At 46.7% G+C, this 17,911-nt stretch overlaps 6 protein-coding genes across 6 annotated transcripts; 4 read left to right on the top strand and 2 right to left on the bottom strand.

Moving 5' to 3' along the window:
• Nucleotides 1-375: 375 nt before the first annotated feature.
• On the top strand, nt 376-2,649 carry AGABI2DRAFT_63998 (hypothetical protein; the record flags this gene model as incomplete). The annotated part of the gene is made up of 4 exons (XM_006457710.1): nt 376-1,340; nt 1,480-1,875; nt 1,928-2,301; nt 2,357-2,649. 4 exons carry the CDS (start codon nt 376-378, stop codon nt 2,647-2,649), a joined length of 2,028 nt encoding a protein of 675 aa, XP_006457773.1.
• Nucleotides 2,650-4,947: 2,298 nt separating this feature from the next.
• On the top strand, nt 4,948-5,846 carry AGABI2DRAFT_176376 (hypothetical protein). Its single transcript, XM_006457709.1, has 4 exons — nt 4,948-5,074; nt 5,126-5,159; nt 5,225-5,430; nt 5,485-5,846. Exons 1-4 carry the CDS (start codon nt 4,974-4,976, stop codon nt 5,789-5,791), a joined length of 648 nt encoding a protein of 215 aa, XP_006457772.1. The 5' UTR covers nt 4,948-4,973; the 3' UTR covers nt 5,792-5,846.
• Nucleotides 5,847-6,352: 506 nt separating this feature from the next.
• Nucleotides 6,353-8,758, top strand: AGABI2DRAFT_190194 (hypothetical protein). Its single transcript, XM_006457708.1, has 4 exons — nt 6,353-6,892; nt 6,948-7,056; nt 7,118-7,386; nt 7,451-8,758. Exons 1-4 carry the CDS (start codon nt 6,459-6,461, stop codon nt 8,556-8,558), a joined length of 1,920 nt encoding a protein of 639 aa, XP_006457771.1. The 5' UTR covers nt 6,353-6,458; the 3' UTR covers nt 8,559-8,758.
• Nucleotides 8,759-8,782: 24 nt separating this feature from the next.
• AGABI2DRAFT_114810 (hypothetical protein) lies at nt 8,783-10,189 on the bottom strand (the record flags this gene model as incomplete). The annotated part of the gene is made up of 1 exon (XM_006457707.1): nt 8,783-10,189. One exon carries the CDS (start codon nt 10,187-10,189, stop codon nt 8,783-8,785), a length of 1,407 nt encoding a protein of 468 aa, XP_006457770.1.
• Nucleotides 10,190-10,403: 214 nt separating this feature from the next.
• AGABI2DRAFT_215705 (hypothetical protein) lies at nt 10,404-11,902 on the bottom strand. The gene is made up of 7 exons (XM_006457706.1): nt 11,834-11,902; nt 11,722-11,783; nt 11,540-11,677; nt 11,396-11,493; nt 11,003-11,340; nt 10,612-10,951; nt 10,404-10,556 (listed from the first exon to the last, which is right to left on the bottom strand). The coding sequence occupies exons 2-7, from the start codon at nt 11,770-11,772 to the stop codon at nt 10,427-10,429; spliced, it is 1,095 nt and encodes a 364-aa protein (XP_006457769.1). The 5' UTR covers nt 11,773-11,783; nt 11,834-11,902; the 3' UTR covers nt 10,404-10,426.
• Nucleotides 11,868-14,040, top strand: AGABI2DRAFT_114808 (hypothetical protein; the record flags this gene model as incomplete). Its single annotated transcript, XM_006457705.1, has 7 exons — nt 11,868-11,906; nt 11,969-12,326; nt 12,386-13,039; nt 13,090-13,377; nt 13,429-13,589; nt 13,639-13,729; nt 13,784-14,040. 7 exons carry the CDS (start codon nt 11,868-11,870, stop codon nt 14,038-14,040), a joined length of 1,848 nt encoding a protein of 615 aa, XP_006457768.1.
• Between the last annotated feature and the right edge of the window lie 3,871 nt (nt 14,041-17,911).

The raw sequence follows: 17,911 nt of genomic DNA, 5'->3' as shown, positions 1-17,911 counted from the left end.
GTAGGGTTTCAGATCCAGACAACTAATTGGGCAACTCGAGCTGGGGGGTGGAATATAGAATCAGATGGTATGCACGACATTCTTTGATCCTGGATAGGAGATCATGTCGTCTCGAGATACTTATGGGGTGTCTCCGCGGGAGGTAGAAAGAAAGATTTCAAGTAGATGGGACAGGACGAGTCATTCTGGGCCACCGGAGAAGGAGTAGCAAAAAGTTTATAAACAGGTGCCTGTAGGAGAGAGCCACACATTGTTGATGATTTGGCCGATTTGAGCAGAGTTGCTCGGAAAGGCGGAGGGTCAGAGTGTGACTGTGACTCTGTAACGCAGACACACATTTGTATCCCTCCGCCGTTGTCCACGGTCCCGACGCTCATGGCGACATCGTTCGCAGCGTATGCCTCGCAGTACCTCAACAGACAGGATGAGTCTCCCCCATCCTCCTCACAGCCTATGTTCTTCTCTTTCACCACGGACAACGGATCCCGCGCAGGTCATGACACCGACCTCGATGACCTCGACGACCCCCACATAAGAGAGAGCGAGGTCAGCAGATCCACTCGACGTAGACCAGAAGAAGATGACGATCCATATCTTCGTCTAGACGAAGATGAGCAGACGCCAACCACGAACTTCCACTCGAAACACCGCAATGCCCAATTGCAGCGTGTTCCGTTCATTCAGTCTGACAATGCGTCGTCAGTTTCCAGCTCTCGCCATGGCGGATGGCTTGCACACCTAGCTTCTTCGCCGTTCAGGCATTCTCCTTCCCCTTCACCTTCACGGTCCTCAACTTCATCCAACTCCGAGCCTCCACCAGACCTGGTTTTTCCAGCAGGCTCACAAACCCGCGCTTTACATCCTCCCCCTCCTTCTAGTCGCCAACCTGTTTCCTTATCTTTGACAGAGTCTCTCCTTCCACGGGATGGGCTTGCCCGACCTATCGATGTATTCAACCTTCCGGACCCGCGGCACACCCCTCGGAATCGAAGAAGATACAACGACTCCGTTTGGACGGCCCTGTGGTTGGCGGGTGTCTCAATATGTTACCTCTTTTCCATAATTCTCCTCTTTCTCTCCCGCAAACCTTCGAAACCGGGAGTGAAGCTTCCATACACAACCTTACTGCATACCGTCCCAATGTTGACCATCCTTACGATCCTGAGTGGCATTGTGGCATACACACACATATTCCTGCTGCGAATTTTTGTACGACCAGTCATGATTGCAACATCCGTTTTCATCCCGGCGACACTCTTCATATCTGCAGTTTGGGCGTTTGTCGGAAGTTTCATGTGGGATTCAGATGGCCCTGAGCCTACTTGGGGAGAAACAGTTGGGTGAGTTATGCTTCGTTGTTTTGTTCCTATATCCGTTCTCTGCGACCCTTAGAACATAAAATTTGAAAATTTATTTCCATTTTTTCCTCTATTGCCGTTCATGCTAGACCAGATACTGATGATCATTATCAATTATCAGGCTTCGATTGTTTTCAATCATCCCTCTTGGACTATCCATTCTCACCGCCAGACGGCTGGCGCATCTTCCCCGTGATATCCATGTGACTTCGTCCACTCTCACCCTTACAACACATCTTCTCATTGCAAATCCCTTTCTTCTCGCCCTGTCTCCTGCAATACTCCTCATCGCTTTGATTGGATCCATTCCATTCTTAACTCTCATCTTCCGACTTGTACTCTATGGGTATACTTTGCCTGTCTCATCGCATAGTTCAACTCTGGAGGGACATATCAGTGGCTGGGCTAACTGGGCTATTGCTGGAACCGTTGCTGTTTGGCTATGGAGTTGGGGTGTTGCAAGAGGTATCTTGAGAATGAGCTGTGCAAGCGTAATCGGCGCGTGGTATTTCGCGGAGTAAGCAGGTATATCTACCCTTTTTCTTCTTCAACGACTAATTCGTCCATAGTCCAGATGCCCTCCCACAACCGCCAATGTCGACTCATACCATTCACGCAGCAGCCGTCCGATCGACAGGCTCATCATTAGGAACCGTTTGCCTCTCTGCTCTCATACTCACCATCATTCGCCTCCTCACTCTCTTTACACTCTTCCTTGAGCGGTTGCCGGCATATATCCCGCCGAGAGCTTTTTTCCTTACAAATGGGATCCGAGTGGCCGTAGGCTACCTCGATGGTGTTACAACGGCGTTGAGCAAGTATGCCTTGGTGTATACAGGAATGACAGGAGATCCATTTATGCCCAGTGCCAGAAGGGCCAGGGCTTTGACTACTGCTATCGAAACAAGAGTCGATCGGGGAAGAAAGAAGGGTAGATCTGAACGTTTGTGTTAAAAATTTCAATGCTGGAGGTGACTTAAACTAATCCATCATTATAGCGCCTCTGACGCTGCTCACCGTAGCTCCTCTCACCCTGTCTTTCCCATTCTCACTACTCACGTACATCTTTGTCGCTCACACAATTGGAGCTCCGAATCAGGCTCTGGGTGCCTCTGTCCTTGCTGGCGGTGTCACTGCTCTTGTCGGCCTATTTTGTGTTGGGCTAGTGAAGGACACGGCTGACACATTATACATGTGCTACTGTATCGACAAGGATACCGGTCAGCAGAGACGGGAAGAGGTGTTTATTCTGGTGAGTTTTGGACTACATGTTGACTTTAAATGTGTCTGATTTTTGACGATAACGCAACAGTTCGAGTATGAGAATCGGAATCGAATTACTGCACGAGGACGCCCGAATCGTCCGCGACAGGCTCTTTCATCTCAACCAGAGGAGATCATACCACTCCCAGCTCGCTCACCGCCTAGCAAGACGGCGCAGCTCCCCGCTCAGCCTCAGGGTCAACAGCTCCCCCAGGTATCCTCGCAATCGCGTCCATCGAAGCAAATTCCAGTTTCCCCTCCGCCAGTTAACCCGACAACGGTGATATCAAGATCAGTCCCTCTCTCGCGAGCCCCTATCGCTGTTGAGGCCGACGACGTTGATCCTTTTAAACATAGTTTCGCCGAGGAGCATCATGAAGTGCCACCAAATCCTTCCGATTTATCACTTCGATCACCTTCACCAACACTTTCCTTGCAACTCGAGTTAGAACCTAAGCAGCAGCCGGAGAGACATGCGAAGATGGAAACAAGCGCACTGAGGACAAGCGCGGAATTGAATATGAAGAGTCATGTGTGGGGAAGAACAGCAGCTCTCTCGGAGTCATCCGATGAGGATGAAGCGGTTGAACTGCATAAGAAGTTCATGGCTGGCCGGTTGTCTAAAGGTAAAGCCCAGGAAGAGGGGAGCGGAAGTCACCGACGGAGTGATAGCTTGAAGAGAACGGGTTTGGCCGGGAGTGGAAGCGAAAGAGGACAAGGATCATCTCAGTTTTTCCCTGGCTCCGACTTTTTCTAGGCCTAGGACGCTACTGAACTCCTTTCTTGGAGTTGTATATATGCACCAGTGTTTGGACTTGGTCGAATTCTACCTCGCAGCATCTAGCGTGTTCATGGTAACATTATCGCATTGAAATCTGGGGTGCAGTTTTACAATTTAGAGTCGGGGTTTGTTTATCTTACGATGATTCGTTGGTGTAGCTGAACACCTCATGCATCTCATTCATCGACCTTGTTTTCTGTTTTTTTTTTTTCTACGCTTCTTCTGTACATACTAGTCTTCTTGCATTTCTTTGTTTATCACGACGACATTTTTTTCTCATTGCATATATCTACAGTGATTCTACACACGCACATAATATGCCTGAGTATATTTATTGTCGTTAATATTAATGGGCTTCGTTTTTGTTCTTTGGTGGAACTGTTCAGTGGCTGAAGGCGCTTTAGTGCTGATCATCTTGGAAGTTCGAAGGCCATATGAAGGATACAGCTTAAAGCACAAATTAACTATCTACTATATGCGAACTTGCGAGATGATTACTTGTTTCAGTGATAATTAATTAATTATAACATTACAGTGGCTATACTTGTTATTTTTCTTCTTAGATTCCATGAATCATCAAAAAAACAGGAGTACAAATCTCTGTGGGAAATAGGGATGATTTTCCTTGCCTCAGGGCTGAATTGTTGCTAATTATAAACTTTCACTCTTACTCTCTGAATCAAACCTGAGAGAGTCCTTGAGAGAGTCCGTTGACTGTTCATATGTTTTCGTTAAACATAAGTGAATAGTACACTAAAGAAAGACGCGATTACCGTGTGATGTATGTTCCTGCTATAGCTTCGAGGAGCTAGATGCTAAGGTTATATGATCCGGTCACCGTGACTTTGAGATCCAAAATACAGGTCTATCACACGTAGCTCCATCCACTGCAGCAACTTAGCTTTCTTCTAGATCTATCTATGCAGATTCTATCACTCAACATGACAAGAACTTACGGGCATTGACTTGACCGAGTATATCTTCCAAAAGGTCTTTCAAGTAGCCGGTACATAGCCTAAACGGTGTATGTCACATATTAATGGACAGGTTCCAAATTTGCAAATCTTGTGATCGGAAGGTGTTGGTGGCTTTTGAGTGGTACGTGCGGGCGGCCTGCTGTTTTAATATCTTTCCTCTGTGACTATCTAAATCTCCAAGTCTTCCGGTTCTAAAGGCCGAGAATTGGACGCACTTAGAGTTGACTCCGACTAGAGGGTAAGTCCCCACAAAGTAATAATTAATTCTGGTGCTTCGCGGGAACAGCCCAAGTAGTGCCTGCGGCCAGCCGCCTACTCCACAGCCTCAACTTCTATTAGCACAGTTCATGCCCACTATGGTAAGAAACATGTAAACCGGACTCTCGGATGGCCTTAGGGACCGGACATGTTCTCTGCCTGGACTTCAACACGAGGCGATCCCCACGGCTTATACTTCATGGTTAACCGGACTGATGAAGCTTCTCACTAGGCTATGCCTATAGGAAAACCATACCGTCTATATAAGGAGGTGAGGACAATCTCGTTGGATATTCTCAGAATTCTCCAACTTATATCCTATCTCTGTCCCTCGTCATGTTTAAATTCCTTTCATCGCTTGCTCGTAAATGCTTCTCAAAACCCGAAGAATCGCAAGTCACTGAGAAACAATTCTCTCCTAAAGCTTTGCTCGTCTTGTGGGTATCCTTCAATGTGGTTTATAGAGTCGTGTAACTAAAGTTTCCAAGGCTCATAGGACCTATTGGCTCGAAAGTAGAAGAGGTTTGTCTACGTTCAATCGGTCTATAACCTGAATCTACATTTATATTTTTATGTTGATGACTTAGTTTGTCGAAAAAGTCACCGGACGACTTAGTAATAACTCTCAGGACTCCTTAGTCGTTCCATCCGAGCCTCAAATACGAATACAAGAGATGGATATCAACAGAACAGGGGAGAAACCTGAGCGGATCATATTCCTCATCCCGACTTTATTTGACGGTGACAGCATCAACGAAAAGTCCATCCTCGAAAACGTGAAAAAATGGCTTCGGTAGGTATATTAGAATTCTCTCACGAAGTCCAGCTCAATATTGTGAACGAACAGATGTAATAGGGCACAAAAGCCCAATATCGACCGTATTCTTTACTTTGGTGATCCTGAAGGAAATTACCAAATTCCATTGAAGCCGGTTGGGGTTTACTGGTCTTCTTTGAAGAAAGTCTGTGGTACAGATGATACCAATATCATAACCGACAAAATTGCCTTTGTCCAGCCAGACGGGAGAAGCAGCAGAGTCAGATCCAAGGTTCCGGAGGAGTGGTGCTTCTTATTTGAGAGAAGGAAAAATGTGTTCGCGCCCGAGGAGGAATCCGCAAGTAATTTGATAGACCAGATTATCAATGGCCTCTAATTTAGTACTAGATTATTTACCTGTTCGATTGCGATACGTTTTATTACACTGCGCCGGTTGCAGTAGCTTATTGGGAATTCCACTTCTTTTCTGGCGTAAGGTAGACATACTGTTATGACTTGTTCCCATTTCCTTTTATCTATACGTATTGTTAGGTTACAACGTGACTCGTCTCATCTCGTCTATGCATATGTACAGTATATATAAACTACCAGAAAACTATGTAGTAAACTCAGTTTGATATTAATTCCTTGTTGTTTCTAAACTTATTTCGTCTCGACTTAAGTATCCGTTTTCACGGATAACACATACCATGCCCAAGCATTAAAGACCTTGAGAAGTTGAAAGCTGGAGAGCACCAATGCAGAGATTGCCTTACGTTGTACTGATGACCTGCTACCGAATAAATGAATGATGCTGCGGCGAATTTATGTACTAGTGACTTCTCGTGGAGAAGACTATGGAAGAATTGTGGAACACTTGAAGTCAAATCGGGGACTCTGGTGATTGCCGAATGTATCGATAAAAGGCGATTCAGGGTTGGCTACCTAGCTTGTTGGTGGCCACGATCCGTCTTTCAGTGACATCTACTGCAGTCTCGGTCGATCGCATATTCCAGAGCTGTTGACCAAGTCTACTCTTGTCGTGACCTAAAGTCGGATATACCATGGCCACCGACATTCCCATCGATACAATCCCAATAACCATTACCTCTACTCTGCCCGCTCCTACCACTGCTAAAAGTACGAACAACGTAGAGTATCTCGTTCGTTTTCCACCCTTTCCGCCAGTCCCGGAAGGTGTACAGATTATTCCATTCAAAGACTTCAAGGAGAGAGGTATCAGTATCCAACCAGGCGGTGACGACAACAATACGGAAGTCGACAGCTGCGGCGTAAAGACAATCGTTCTACCGAACTTTCACCAGACGGATTGGTGCAAAACTGAAACCAAAAGAGCCAATTCAAACGGTAGGGGCGGGCCATCAAAGAGGAGAAAGAAGAGGAAAACCGGTGCAAGTTCGGGACCTACACCAGATAATTGGGAGGACTATTGGGAGGACAGAGAACCGGCGTATCGTGCTCACGGAACATATGATCCGTAAGCACAATCAGCCTGTCCAGTGTGATAATTGTTTGATTGATGTGCGGGACAGTCATTCGAGCGCGTACGAAAGGCTTTGCCAAGGGGCATTCGACTTCAAAGAACTCAGACCTTGGCCAACGGCATTGAAGCAATCAGGCCCAGTTTATTGTTGGGGAGAGGTCAGTACTTTTTTGATGTTTATTCTCAACTTCGTTTACTAAAACTTGGAAATAATTATAGTTCTTACGATTCGCGGGGATACCTGCAAATCTCGACTCTGCGGGTACACGTATCGAAATACCTGAACCAACTGCCAACCACGACGACGATTCTGATGTAGATGATGTTGACGACGACGACGATCCACGCGGAGTCCTAAACCCCAGCCACCTTGTGGCCATGGATGCTGCAAACAAGGCTAGAGACAGAGGAGAGGCTTTCCTGACGGATCCTGCTCTCTACTTGAGAGTCTTTTTCTCTTCCTATGCTCGCGATCGCGGGATCATCTGGTTCGTAACTTTCATTGATTACCATCAATTGAAACGACAAACCCAATGCTCATTTTTCTCCTAGGACTGACGCGAACCTTACCGGCGCACCAAACCTAATGCGCTTCTTCATCAATTTCCTAATTGATAACAGAGTCCTTCCTGCTCGTGAGGAAAACGCTATGAAACACGATTCGACGCGCCGCATCCTCGATCAAGCGCTCAAAGAACTCCCCATCACTTCTAAACTTGCCAAAGCCTGGCCAGATGAGTTTCATACGGCTTGTAAAACGTGTTGGGGTTCGAAGGCGCAAGCTTTTATCTTCGACTTTTACGAACCAATGGAGGGCGTCGAAACTGCTGCGGACCCAAAAACAACTGATAATGGCTGGGGAGGCCCCGCTGACACGACTGCCACTCCCACGGAAAATCAAGACCCCAATGATTGGGCTTCCGGAGATTGGGGTTCTGGTTGGGAAGCTCCTCCTCCCAAAAGCACTTCCGGTGCAGTCACTGTCGACGTCGACGAGGAAGGCGAATTTGAAACACGTGTTGTCGAGGTCACTGAAAACGTGGAAGACGACCCTCCCGCCCAATCCGAAGTTGCCAGTGTCAATGAGTGGGACAAGTTCGAACCACCCACTTTCTTCCGTCTTCTTGGACCCACAGCCCTTCCGCTTACCCATACAACTGGTATCGTTGAATCTTCCGTTCGTAGAATCAAAGCCATCCTACCTCCCTCTTCCGACGTTTCCAAATTCGCCATTGCGAAAGACATTAGCCCAGATGCTGTTGAAAAAACATTGAGTAGGATTTTCGGCGTTGTTGTGTTTGAACCGTGGGTTAATTGGAATGGGGGCGAAGAACCACATTTATCTATGCCGAAGATTTTAGACTCGTCGCGTGGTGTTGTAAAGAAAGACGACGAGGTGATTGATGGTGATTTGAAAACGGCCCTTCCTCCTTTCGATCCATACAAAGACACAATCAGCGTTCTCGTTGACGCCGCCCATTTGGAGTTTTTCTCTGTTGGTATGGCGTGTTTGGCTACTTGGGTGCAGTTGGCGCGCGTTGCAGATTTCGAGGTGCCAGATCCAAAGAAGAAAAAGAAGAAAAATGCAAAGATGGAAAGATATTGGTATGTTGAAGAGTTACTTAGGGTCATTCCAAGTTTCTATCAGTTTTGTGGATAACGTTGGGCGTTTCGAGCGTCCACCCAGCACTGCCGTTCTCGCTCTCGCCGTTGTCTTGTCACTAAACTTGTACAGCGTTCCGCGAAAGCTATACCGTTTGAATTACGAAAGTCATGCTCTCTGCGTAGTTATCATTTAGTTCGAGATCTAATCTGTTACAAGACATCTTCTACCCGCCTCGAATAAAATTGTTTGCTTGATCTACGTAATTCGCAAGATAGCCCTCAATCGGAATCGGGAGATAGCGGGTATTCCTCAGAATCGCTATATATCAACGTCCTCGGTGGGTAAACCCACAGCGGCATCGCAACATCAACCTCTCCTTCTCTAAGCATTCTCACATTCATCTTCCTCAACCCATCTATATGTCCAGTCTCAGACCACATATCCACCAATTCCGGACCAACCGCAATACTCTCAACAGGTCTACCCTGCGCCTCCAAACCAGGAAGAATCACCATCAAATGCTGCGCATCTCGTTTATCCACAGATCTAATCACCATCGTCTCAAGTTCCGGGAATACAATAGGCGGTATCTTTGGTACAGTCCCATCTTCATTGAGTGGTAATAGGATACTGCCAAGAGCAAATGATTCGGAAGCTCCGGTATCAAATACGAGTTCTTTGAGTGGTGCACAGATTTGTTTCAAAAAAGGGTGCAACGAAGCGGAGATTTCGCAATTGTCGGTTAAATGTAATGTGTGAAGTTTCTTTAATACTTCCGGGACACGGGAATCGATGTCAGTCGGGAAATCGTATACATTGGTTGTCATGAAGATGTTTTGTATCATGAGAACTTCGACTAGAGGACAGGACAAGGTAGCGAATATGCGCATGACTTCGTAATCGCTCCCCCCGCGAATGGCGAGGTATCGAAGTTTAGACATAACGATCCGAGACGAAGAGATATCAGCGATATCGGGTATGAGTTCCCAGAACTCGGCTAGGATAGTGAGTGTCGTCAGATTGGGAATGGTTAAAATGGTGTAAAGTTCCGAGGGAGATAGTTCGAGGTCGCTGAATGAGCTGTGAAAATGGAGGGTGGAGAGAGTTTCGAGATGGACAGGTCGCATGTAATACACAGTCGCATTCCCGAGCTCCAAAAGTCGTAGCTTGGGCGCGCCACCTGAGAAAATACTGCAAGGGATTTGACCTATTGAAGCTGGTGATGGACCAGATGAATCTTCATCTTGGTGACGACCCGTAGGAAACGCCGTAGCGCACATGGATTCAAGAAGAGGAACTGGCGCTTTTCGAAGGAGCCTGCTAACAATGGGAACAAGACTGTGCATGCATCGAAGCGTAAGCGACTTCCAGCGCATGGAGTGCTCCAAAAGAATCTGAAAACCTTCGTCATCTTTGTTACAAAGATGAAGGAATAGCGTCAGAGGGCTACTTCCTGACCGCTCGATGTAGGTCATAAGTTTTTGGAGAGCCACATAATTATGGTGATAACCGAAAGGTGATTGATACGTGATACTAGACCACAGGCTTGGTGAAGCAATGGTTACTCGACGCCAAGAACGGTCGACATGAGATAGGCGGACGGTTGTGAGAGTATCGCTCACGTTGTTGGTAAAACATGCGTATCTGAAGATCATAAACAGTAGCTCTGGTGGTAAGGCGTGCATCGTCTTAGGGTGGTGGATAAGGAATGGGAGCTGAGCGACAGGAAAGTGGGGAAAGTGGGAAACGATCAACTATTAAGGTTTGTTTAAGTGGTGGATGACAGACAGCCTTGTTTAACGACTTGTATGTTCCCAGGACATAAAAAAGCGTGATATAGACCGCAGGGCCGCTTTGATTCCGATAAAAAAAAAAGCGCGGTGCTCGGCGCGACTTCTTGTAGCCGCTGATGGGCCATCAAATTATGAGGTTCGCTCTATGATACCACAACCTAAGCACCACTCATCGTCGTAGAGAACGGCAGCTTGACCTGGAGATACAGATTTTTCTCCTTCGTCAAATTGTATTTTGATGTGACCAGTATCTCGATCTCTAAATTGTGCGGTGACGATGAATAGTACGATCATATACTGTGAGAAGCTCATACCTATGAACGGTGCAAGGCACGCTTCTCATGCGGTAGCGATGCATCGCCTGCGCGCGAAAACTTCTCCCAAGGTCAAGTTCTGGGTGTGGCGAATCTTTCCATATCCAATTGAATACGGGAACGTGGAGAGCATTGCAATACAACATGGAATGGTTTGTTCCCGGTACAACAAAGATGGAATTGGACATTGTATCCTTCCGGGAGACGAACATTTTTGTGTGCATTCCTGGTATCCGCGCATTCTCGCCAATAGTGAAATTCCAAAGGCCAGAGTGCTCGCCGATCGCTTTGCCTGTTGTCTGATCGATTATTGGACCAGGTTTTGGGGGAATATATGAAGCTGAAACAGATTAAACAACCAATGGCGACAGGGATCAGATTGCACACTCACAGAGAAATCTATTGAATCGGGATTTTTCGCCAACGAAGCAGATACCCATACTTTCGGGGCGGTCAGAGGTGGGGAGACCATACTTTCTGGCAAGCGCCCGTACTTCCGGCTTGCGCAAGTGGCCTATTGGAAAGAGGGCTTGTCGCAAACCACTCTCAGATATTGAAGATAGGTAGTATGATTGATCCTTGGTGGGATCCCTACCACGAAGAAGTTGTGGGCGAGGAAGTCCGTTGCCAATTACCCAAAGTTTGCGGGCGTAATGGCCCGTTGCAAACCAAGTATTCCCGATGGAACTTGTGGGAAGCCTTTCCAAGAGGGAACCAAACTTGATTTCTCTGTCCATAGAGTTCATATGAGCAACAAGCGACGGATTACGACCTCAAATCTGACCTGTTGCACCATACATCGGGATTTGGCGTTGCGCCTGACTCCCAGACCTGCAGTGAAGGCTCGAAAACTTTGTTCCAATATTCCTGTGACAAGTCGATCTGTCACATGGATTAGACATGCTTTCGTCTATTGATGCTGGCATACCATTTGACACGGTATCCCAAGCTTTTTACAGACTCGTTGAACGTCTTCCCAATCTTTTTCCCACTCGCAACCATTGTCAGTCCCTGATTCGTCGCGGGTATCCCAATTACGCATATACACCGCGGAAAGATCAAAGTCCTACTGAACATTAATTTGGGCCTGGGCGACGCAAGAACACCTACTTGGTTTGCTAATAGCCATGCAGCTACGGAAGAATCGACTCCGCCGGACATGCCGACGACAACTGAGGATGCAAGTCAATGAGAGTGCTGCGCGGAGGACATATGCGCGCACCCTTGTCCCCTTTCCGAGGCTGCAATCTTGGAACATGAAGCGACGTGGAGAAGCAGCGCCGGAGTCTTGCCAGGTGCTGCATAGCGTTGAGGAAAACAATTCGCGAAACGCGTGACGCAGGGTGTTTGTTTCCAGGGGCGCAACCAAACAGCGCGGTATTGTTTATTTCTCACCATCACCCGAGACTTTGTCCTCCCGCCAGCGCCCATGCCCTCGTCTGCCAGGAAGAGCAGTATATCGTCTGCAAGACGCAGCATCCAGAAAGCCCATGTTCCCTACCGCGGCGACAACCTCGAAGTCGGAAAGAGGACGGGTGTTCAAATTCCCCGCATCGAGCGCAGATCCGATGGTTTCGAGCCCTTCGAGGAGCTCCTTCGAGAAGCAGACAAACGCACCCCACCCAGAGTCAAGGGGATAAGAAAGTCTAAGCCAGCTGTACGGCAAACGGCCTTGGATGAAGCGGATGGCGAAATGTCAATGGATATAGACGACAGTGCGCTTTCTTTCAACATCTCAGCTTTACCATATTCATATATGCGGTATGTGCATTAGGTATCCACCTTCTGTCCAGCGCACGCATTCCCTCGACGCCGATTCTCCGAAATACGAGCGGATCCTCACGACCCGTCGCACGGAGTTCCGAAGTCGACTTTGACGACATTCCCTCTCCCCGTACTCGCTCATCAATATCTCGCTCTGCAAAGGCCGGTCCATCTGGTCTCTCAAAGTTTACAGTTTTTCAAGACACTCTACCTGACTCTGACTCTGACAATGAACCTGCGGATTTCGGAGACTATGGGAATGATATGGATGTTAGTGGTACAACAGACATGAACGGCAACTTTGAGGCAGAAGGTTCTCTGCCGCCATCACCGGTGCAAGAGAGTTCGCCGAGAAGAAAGAGTTTCACCCAAATCGACCAGGACCTTGATAACCAAGAAGCTGGTGAATCAGAGCCACCACTATCTGAATCGCCACCAAGGCTCGACAAAGGCAAGCGTAAAGCAGTCCTGGAGGACATCCAAGAAGGGGACGAAGATGGGGAAGAAGATGAAGAAAGAGAGGAAAATGAAATCGCGAATGGCTTGGATGATTTAGATGACGAACCAGAGAACAACTCGTCTCCGGCGTCGAAGAAACAACGAGTAAGAGAGGAAGAACCCGCCAAGAAACCCAGAGCTCGAAGATCAAAAAAGGAAAATCGGGGTGAGTCGTGCTCTGATAGTCTGCCCGTGCTCGTCCTCAGCACCCCTTAGTGTATCGAGAAGGAGTACGAAAGAGTAGGCGGGAACGCTTTGCACCCCTGGAATATTGGAGAGGCGAAAAGGTCGTATATGGACGCACTGAAAGTTCAGGACCGATTCTTGTCCCTACGATTAAAGAAATACGTCGAATACCGAGCGAACCGCCCGTCCCACTAGGCATACAGAGCAGAAAACGGAAGTATAAGAAGAACACCATAAACCCAGAAGAAGGTTGGGATGACGATACTTTGCCGAACGGTGAAGTCTACGATATGGAAAGACAATGCATTGTTGAGCGACGTGAGTGACCTCGCTCTTCTTCTACTCTCTTTTTCTTACCCCGTGAAATAGGGCTTGTCTGGACTGAGAAGAGGTTGACTTTCCAGCACGCCAACGAGGGTGAATGGTCCTACGAAAGAATTTTTGGGGACTCAGAATTCCTGGCCGCTGGGCAGATCCTAATACCTCCAGATTGTCGCAAGCCATCAAAAGGAACAAATGATAATACATACGTAAATATATACCACATTTTCATACTTTATTGCTGAATTTTTTGGCTAGATTTTTTATGTAGTTCAGGGAGCGGTGAACTTTAAGATTCACGAGACTAGTAAAGTGGTCGCGACGGGAGGCTCATTCATCGCTCCTCGAGGTTCGTTGTTACATCCCCCACTTGCATTAACCATGCTCACGGTTCACCTATCAGGTAACCGATACTTTATTGAAAACATTTCAAATCGAGATGCCAGACTTTTCTTTACGCAGGCACGCAAAGTGCCCTTGCCTGACAACGAACGTGAAAGCTTTCCTCCATCGATGAGAAAGAAATCATTGGAAGAAGTCAGGTCATCAAGCCCTGGTCTGGCCTCGGCCGCTGGGAGGACAGCTCGAAGTCTACCACCTGCCACACATAACCGGCAGCAGACGACAATGAAGAAGCGAGCACCGTCGGCGAAAGTATGAGAGTTGCTTTCTCATTTCTGCTCTGTGGTTCTGTTTTTCCTTTTTTTTTTTTTTTTTACGGGCTCAACTCTTTTGCTTTCATATGTTGCAGGCTTTACGATTATGACAGTACAGGCTTTATGAATACCTATTTATCAACCAAGTTTCTTCTGTAATCAGTGCATCTGTTTCGTCCCCATATTTTCCTCTATCGCATCATTGCTGCTTTTTTGCTCCTCGCTCAACTTTACCGAACCTCGTCAAAATCTTTGTACAGAATAGTAAGAAGGAAATACCTATGGAGTTGATTCGACCGGAATCTCTTTCCTGGAAACTTGAGTTTGTGTTATCCGACGAATTAATCTGTGATCATGATGACATCCAATGAAACGGGTCTTTTGGGGTTCAGACGATTCAGTCTAGGCAAGGATAGCAGTTCACAGGCACGGAAGTTTTGAAAAATAAAGACTATTCGAATTACAAACAAACCCCAAGCTTATTTACACGAGAAGCGCAGATCAAAAAGAATAATGGGAAGGATGCAATGAGACGTCTGTTGTCGGATTGTTCGAATCATTGCGTTATAAGTCTTGATCGGGCTAGCTTACTACTATCAGTGGAAGTCTAGATTATCATCAGTAAGCCACTAGGTTGAACGAGTCATCAGAATTCTGGATCCTGGATTACTTACCAAACTCATTGTCTTCGACAACCCTTTGCATTAGTGACGCAATGACATTAGGTATGGCGTCATATAATACTAATCTTGATAAGCCCTGGGTTCATCGCAGGTTCAGTTCATGAAAGTCAAGTGTCACAGAACGAATTGGTTCTTCTAATAACTTTAAGACTCTCCCCTCCTCCAATGTGGTCCACTGTTCCACCACCCCACCTGCAAAACGTCAGAAAAAAATAAAGCTGACGATATACTCCGACGTTGATATCGGATGAATTTGATGTTGAAACCCTTACGGAGCAAAAGTTCCCACTGGCAAGTTGAACGAGGCTGATCGTTCTCCAAATACTAATTCTGGAAAGACGCCGACTCGGACAGTCCGGCTTTTAAAGGGATAGATCAAAAATAACATATCGGTCCGATTTGGCTTCCCTTTTATCCATCTCGAGTAGGTGTGTACCTTGATAACATGTGAAGTGATTTTGCTTCTTTGTCAGTCAATTTATTTCGTCGGTCAGCTACGGCGGATGGATGGGGAAGACGGTCCGATTTTAGGAGTTTTTTTATCCGATTTCCCTCGGAGAAATTCCTCAGACTGGTGTAATGACTTTCGGTGCACGTTGTGAAGAATTTTCTGAAGAACGAGTTCGGGAACATATCCGTTCAATCCAGTAAGAACATGTCCTTGAACATTTAATTCCCTTCGGCGACACCCCGATTGCTGATTAACACAAGAGGACTCATTATCTGTGAATGGATTAACGTACTATCCTACCATCTAATCATGCTTGCAATCACGGCTCGAGTCTGGGGCCTGGTTGGTATAGACACCGAATTTGGCGATCGATCAAAGGATTATTCCCCCGAAGACATCGAGATGAAGAATTGATAAGCTGCTTCCCCACCCATCTGACATGACAGAAAGCGATGCACCATGCACCTTCGTGAGAGTGAAGTCCCTTTTTGCACATCGGCCAATTGCACCTCCGAGAACCAGAGTTATTGACTAATAGAACGTTGGTGAAGCTGTTTTGGTTATGAGTCACTGTTATCCACTAATGTTCCTTCGAAGATCATTTAGGTGGATGGCTACTTTGGAGCTTCAATCGGTGGTACTGAAAGTCCTAGTACAATATCTCAAAGGGGTATACGAGAGAGCGATGATTATTTATCATCTGCGTTGATGGCCGGAGCTTAATTGGTTGGGGTACTGAATCAGCTTCGTTCGACAGTACAGAAATACAGCACTTTTGAAGGTTGGCCATCAACTTCGTTCTATCACAGTCCAGTTCACTTTCCGAATTTTGCCACCCATCTTGATAACCCACGCGAACATCGGTATGGAAGTCTTCAATGAGGCTCTAAGCCTTTCCAATTGTATCCAATTGAAGTTATTCATAAGACTGGGTACGGCGATGGAAGCTTGATGAAAGAAATTCTGGGCCGGGTGTAAAAAGTCACTACGGCACCTTCCAGACTTTGCATACGTTCCTGTCGCATATTTCAGCTCGAACTAAACGCTTAGGCTTACCGAAGGCCGTTACCGAAGTTCTTCCTAGAAACACGTTGAATGTGGCTGATACGTGGCAAATTTGGCTCTGGAACCACGTTCACGCTCTCCAATCCACTTGCGCCAACATGAATGTTTTTCTAAGAAGTCAAAATAGTCCGCGATGCGTTCGGATACTTTCTCCGCTTTTCTTGCGTCGGGAGGCTCCAGAGGCAGGTGATAACAGTCAATTATTTTATCTGATGAGTTCAATATCGTGTATCATATATATAGACGAAGTACACAACACATGCCTTTGTTTGATAGATGTGCATGCCCTTGACCCAACATCAGACCTTGCACTGTCAATGCCATTACGAGCGCGAGATATCCCGAATCCCGAAGATAATCACATCAGTTCCCAGGCTCGAGTCGAGTTTATTAAAAAGGATGTTCTAGACAAGAACAGATGGAATACCTACTTGATGTGACAAAGAAGCTTCGAATGGATATTTGATGAACCAGTGGCGGGGAGTCTGGATCAAAATCAAACCCGGTCTTCATCACACGAAACCTGCATGTGAAGCAATGCTGAGTTAGCGGATGCCCGACGAACTCGCATCTTAACTCCGACCTCGACCGCCGTATGAACCGCCTTCTTCACCTAGGATGTGCATTCCTGCTGGAAACTTGGAGAACGCGAGACTGCGAAATTACAAAATAAACTCAAGTTTAAGATGAGAAGAACACAACATCATCCACCAGATGCTCCCTGCTTCAAATACTGCAACTTCGACGGTTTTCTAGACTTATACTTGATCTGAACGATAGAAAACAACAAAGTCATCAATCAGAGGATCAAGCCAAGATAAGCTGATGATTAGTGAACTGATAACCGGCATACCTTCTAATGGCCGTAAACACCCATTGATTGTGGATCCCGCAGTTTTTTGGGCCGAATGAAGGTGCCGTCACCGTGACCAAGGGAAGGTAACTCTGCGGACAGTGACTCCAGGTGAGTCGGCCTTAACGCCACCTGAAAATTTAATGTCGAAACATGCCGGAACACCGACCGGAACTATAAGAATTATCGAAGCTTCGCTAAATAGTGGAACTCACGACAAGAATTTGAGAGCGGGGAAACCGGTCTATTAATGCTTTCTTATCAAAAGGTCGCCCACCCACCATCGACCCCGGATGATGTGATCCGGGAACTCAAAAATTGAAATAGGATGATCGTAGGACTGTGACGAGACCGGCTTTTATTTTCCTCTGGCGTTACACGAACTGATTCCTACCAAGGTTCAGTTTGATTTCAGAAACTTACGTTCACTTCAGGGTTTATCGTGAGCCAACAGATTCAACAAAGCATTGAAACAAAGCATACGATTCAATTATAATGAAACAATGTGATAGATGAAGTTTTGCTCATTAACCTGGGGAACTTCAAAGCTCTCGCTGGGTCCGATTCCAAAATGCCTGTGCCCCAACGCAAGAAAAGGCCTTGACCGACGGAACCCAAGGATGTATTTAGCAAGACCATCACAAGACACGTGGGAGCATGCATATTCGATTCTAAGCGGCCACCTCATGTTAATGTAATCGATATGTCGCTTCTTCACCACGACGGCCATTTCGGTGTGACACTAACATCGAACATGACGACATTTTTAGAGAAAGAGGGCAATGAGTTGCAGTAAGAGCGTTTAATGGCATCGGCGAAGCCC

The sequence above is a fragment of the Agaricus bisporus genome, assembly GCF_000300575.1.
Source record: "Agaricus bisporus var. bisporus H97 unplaced genomic scaffold AGABI2scaffold_2, whole genome shotgun sequence".
NCBI lineage: Eukaryota > Fungi > Basidiomycota > Agaricomycetes > Agaricales > Agaricaceae > Agaricus > Agaricus bisporus.
Note: the sequence above shows the minus strand (reverse complement) of the source record. Positions and strands in the feature narration are given on the sequence as shown.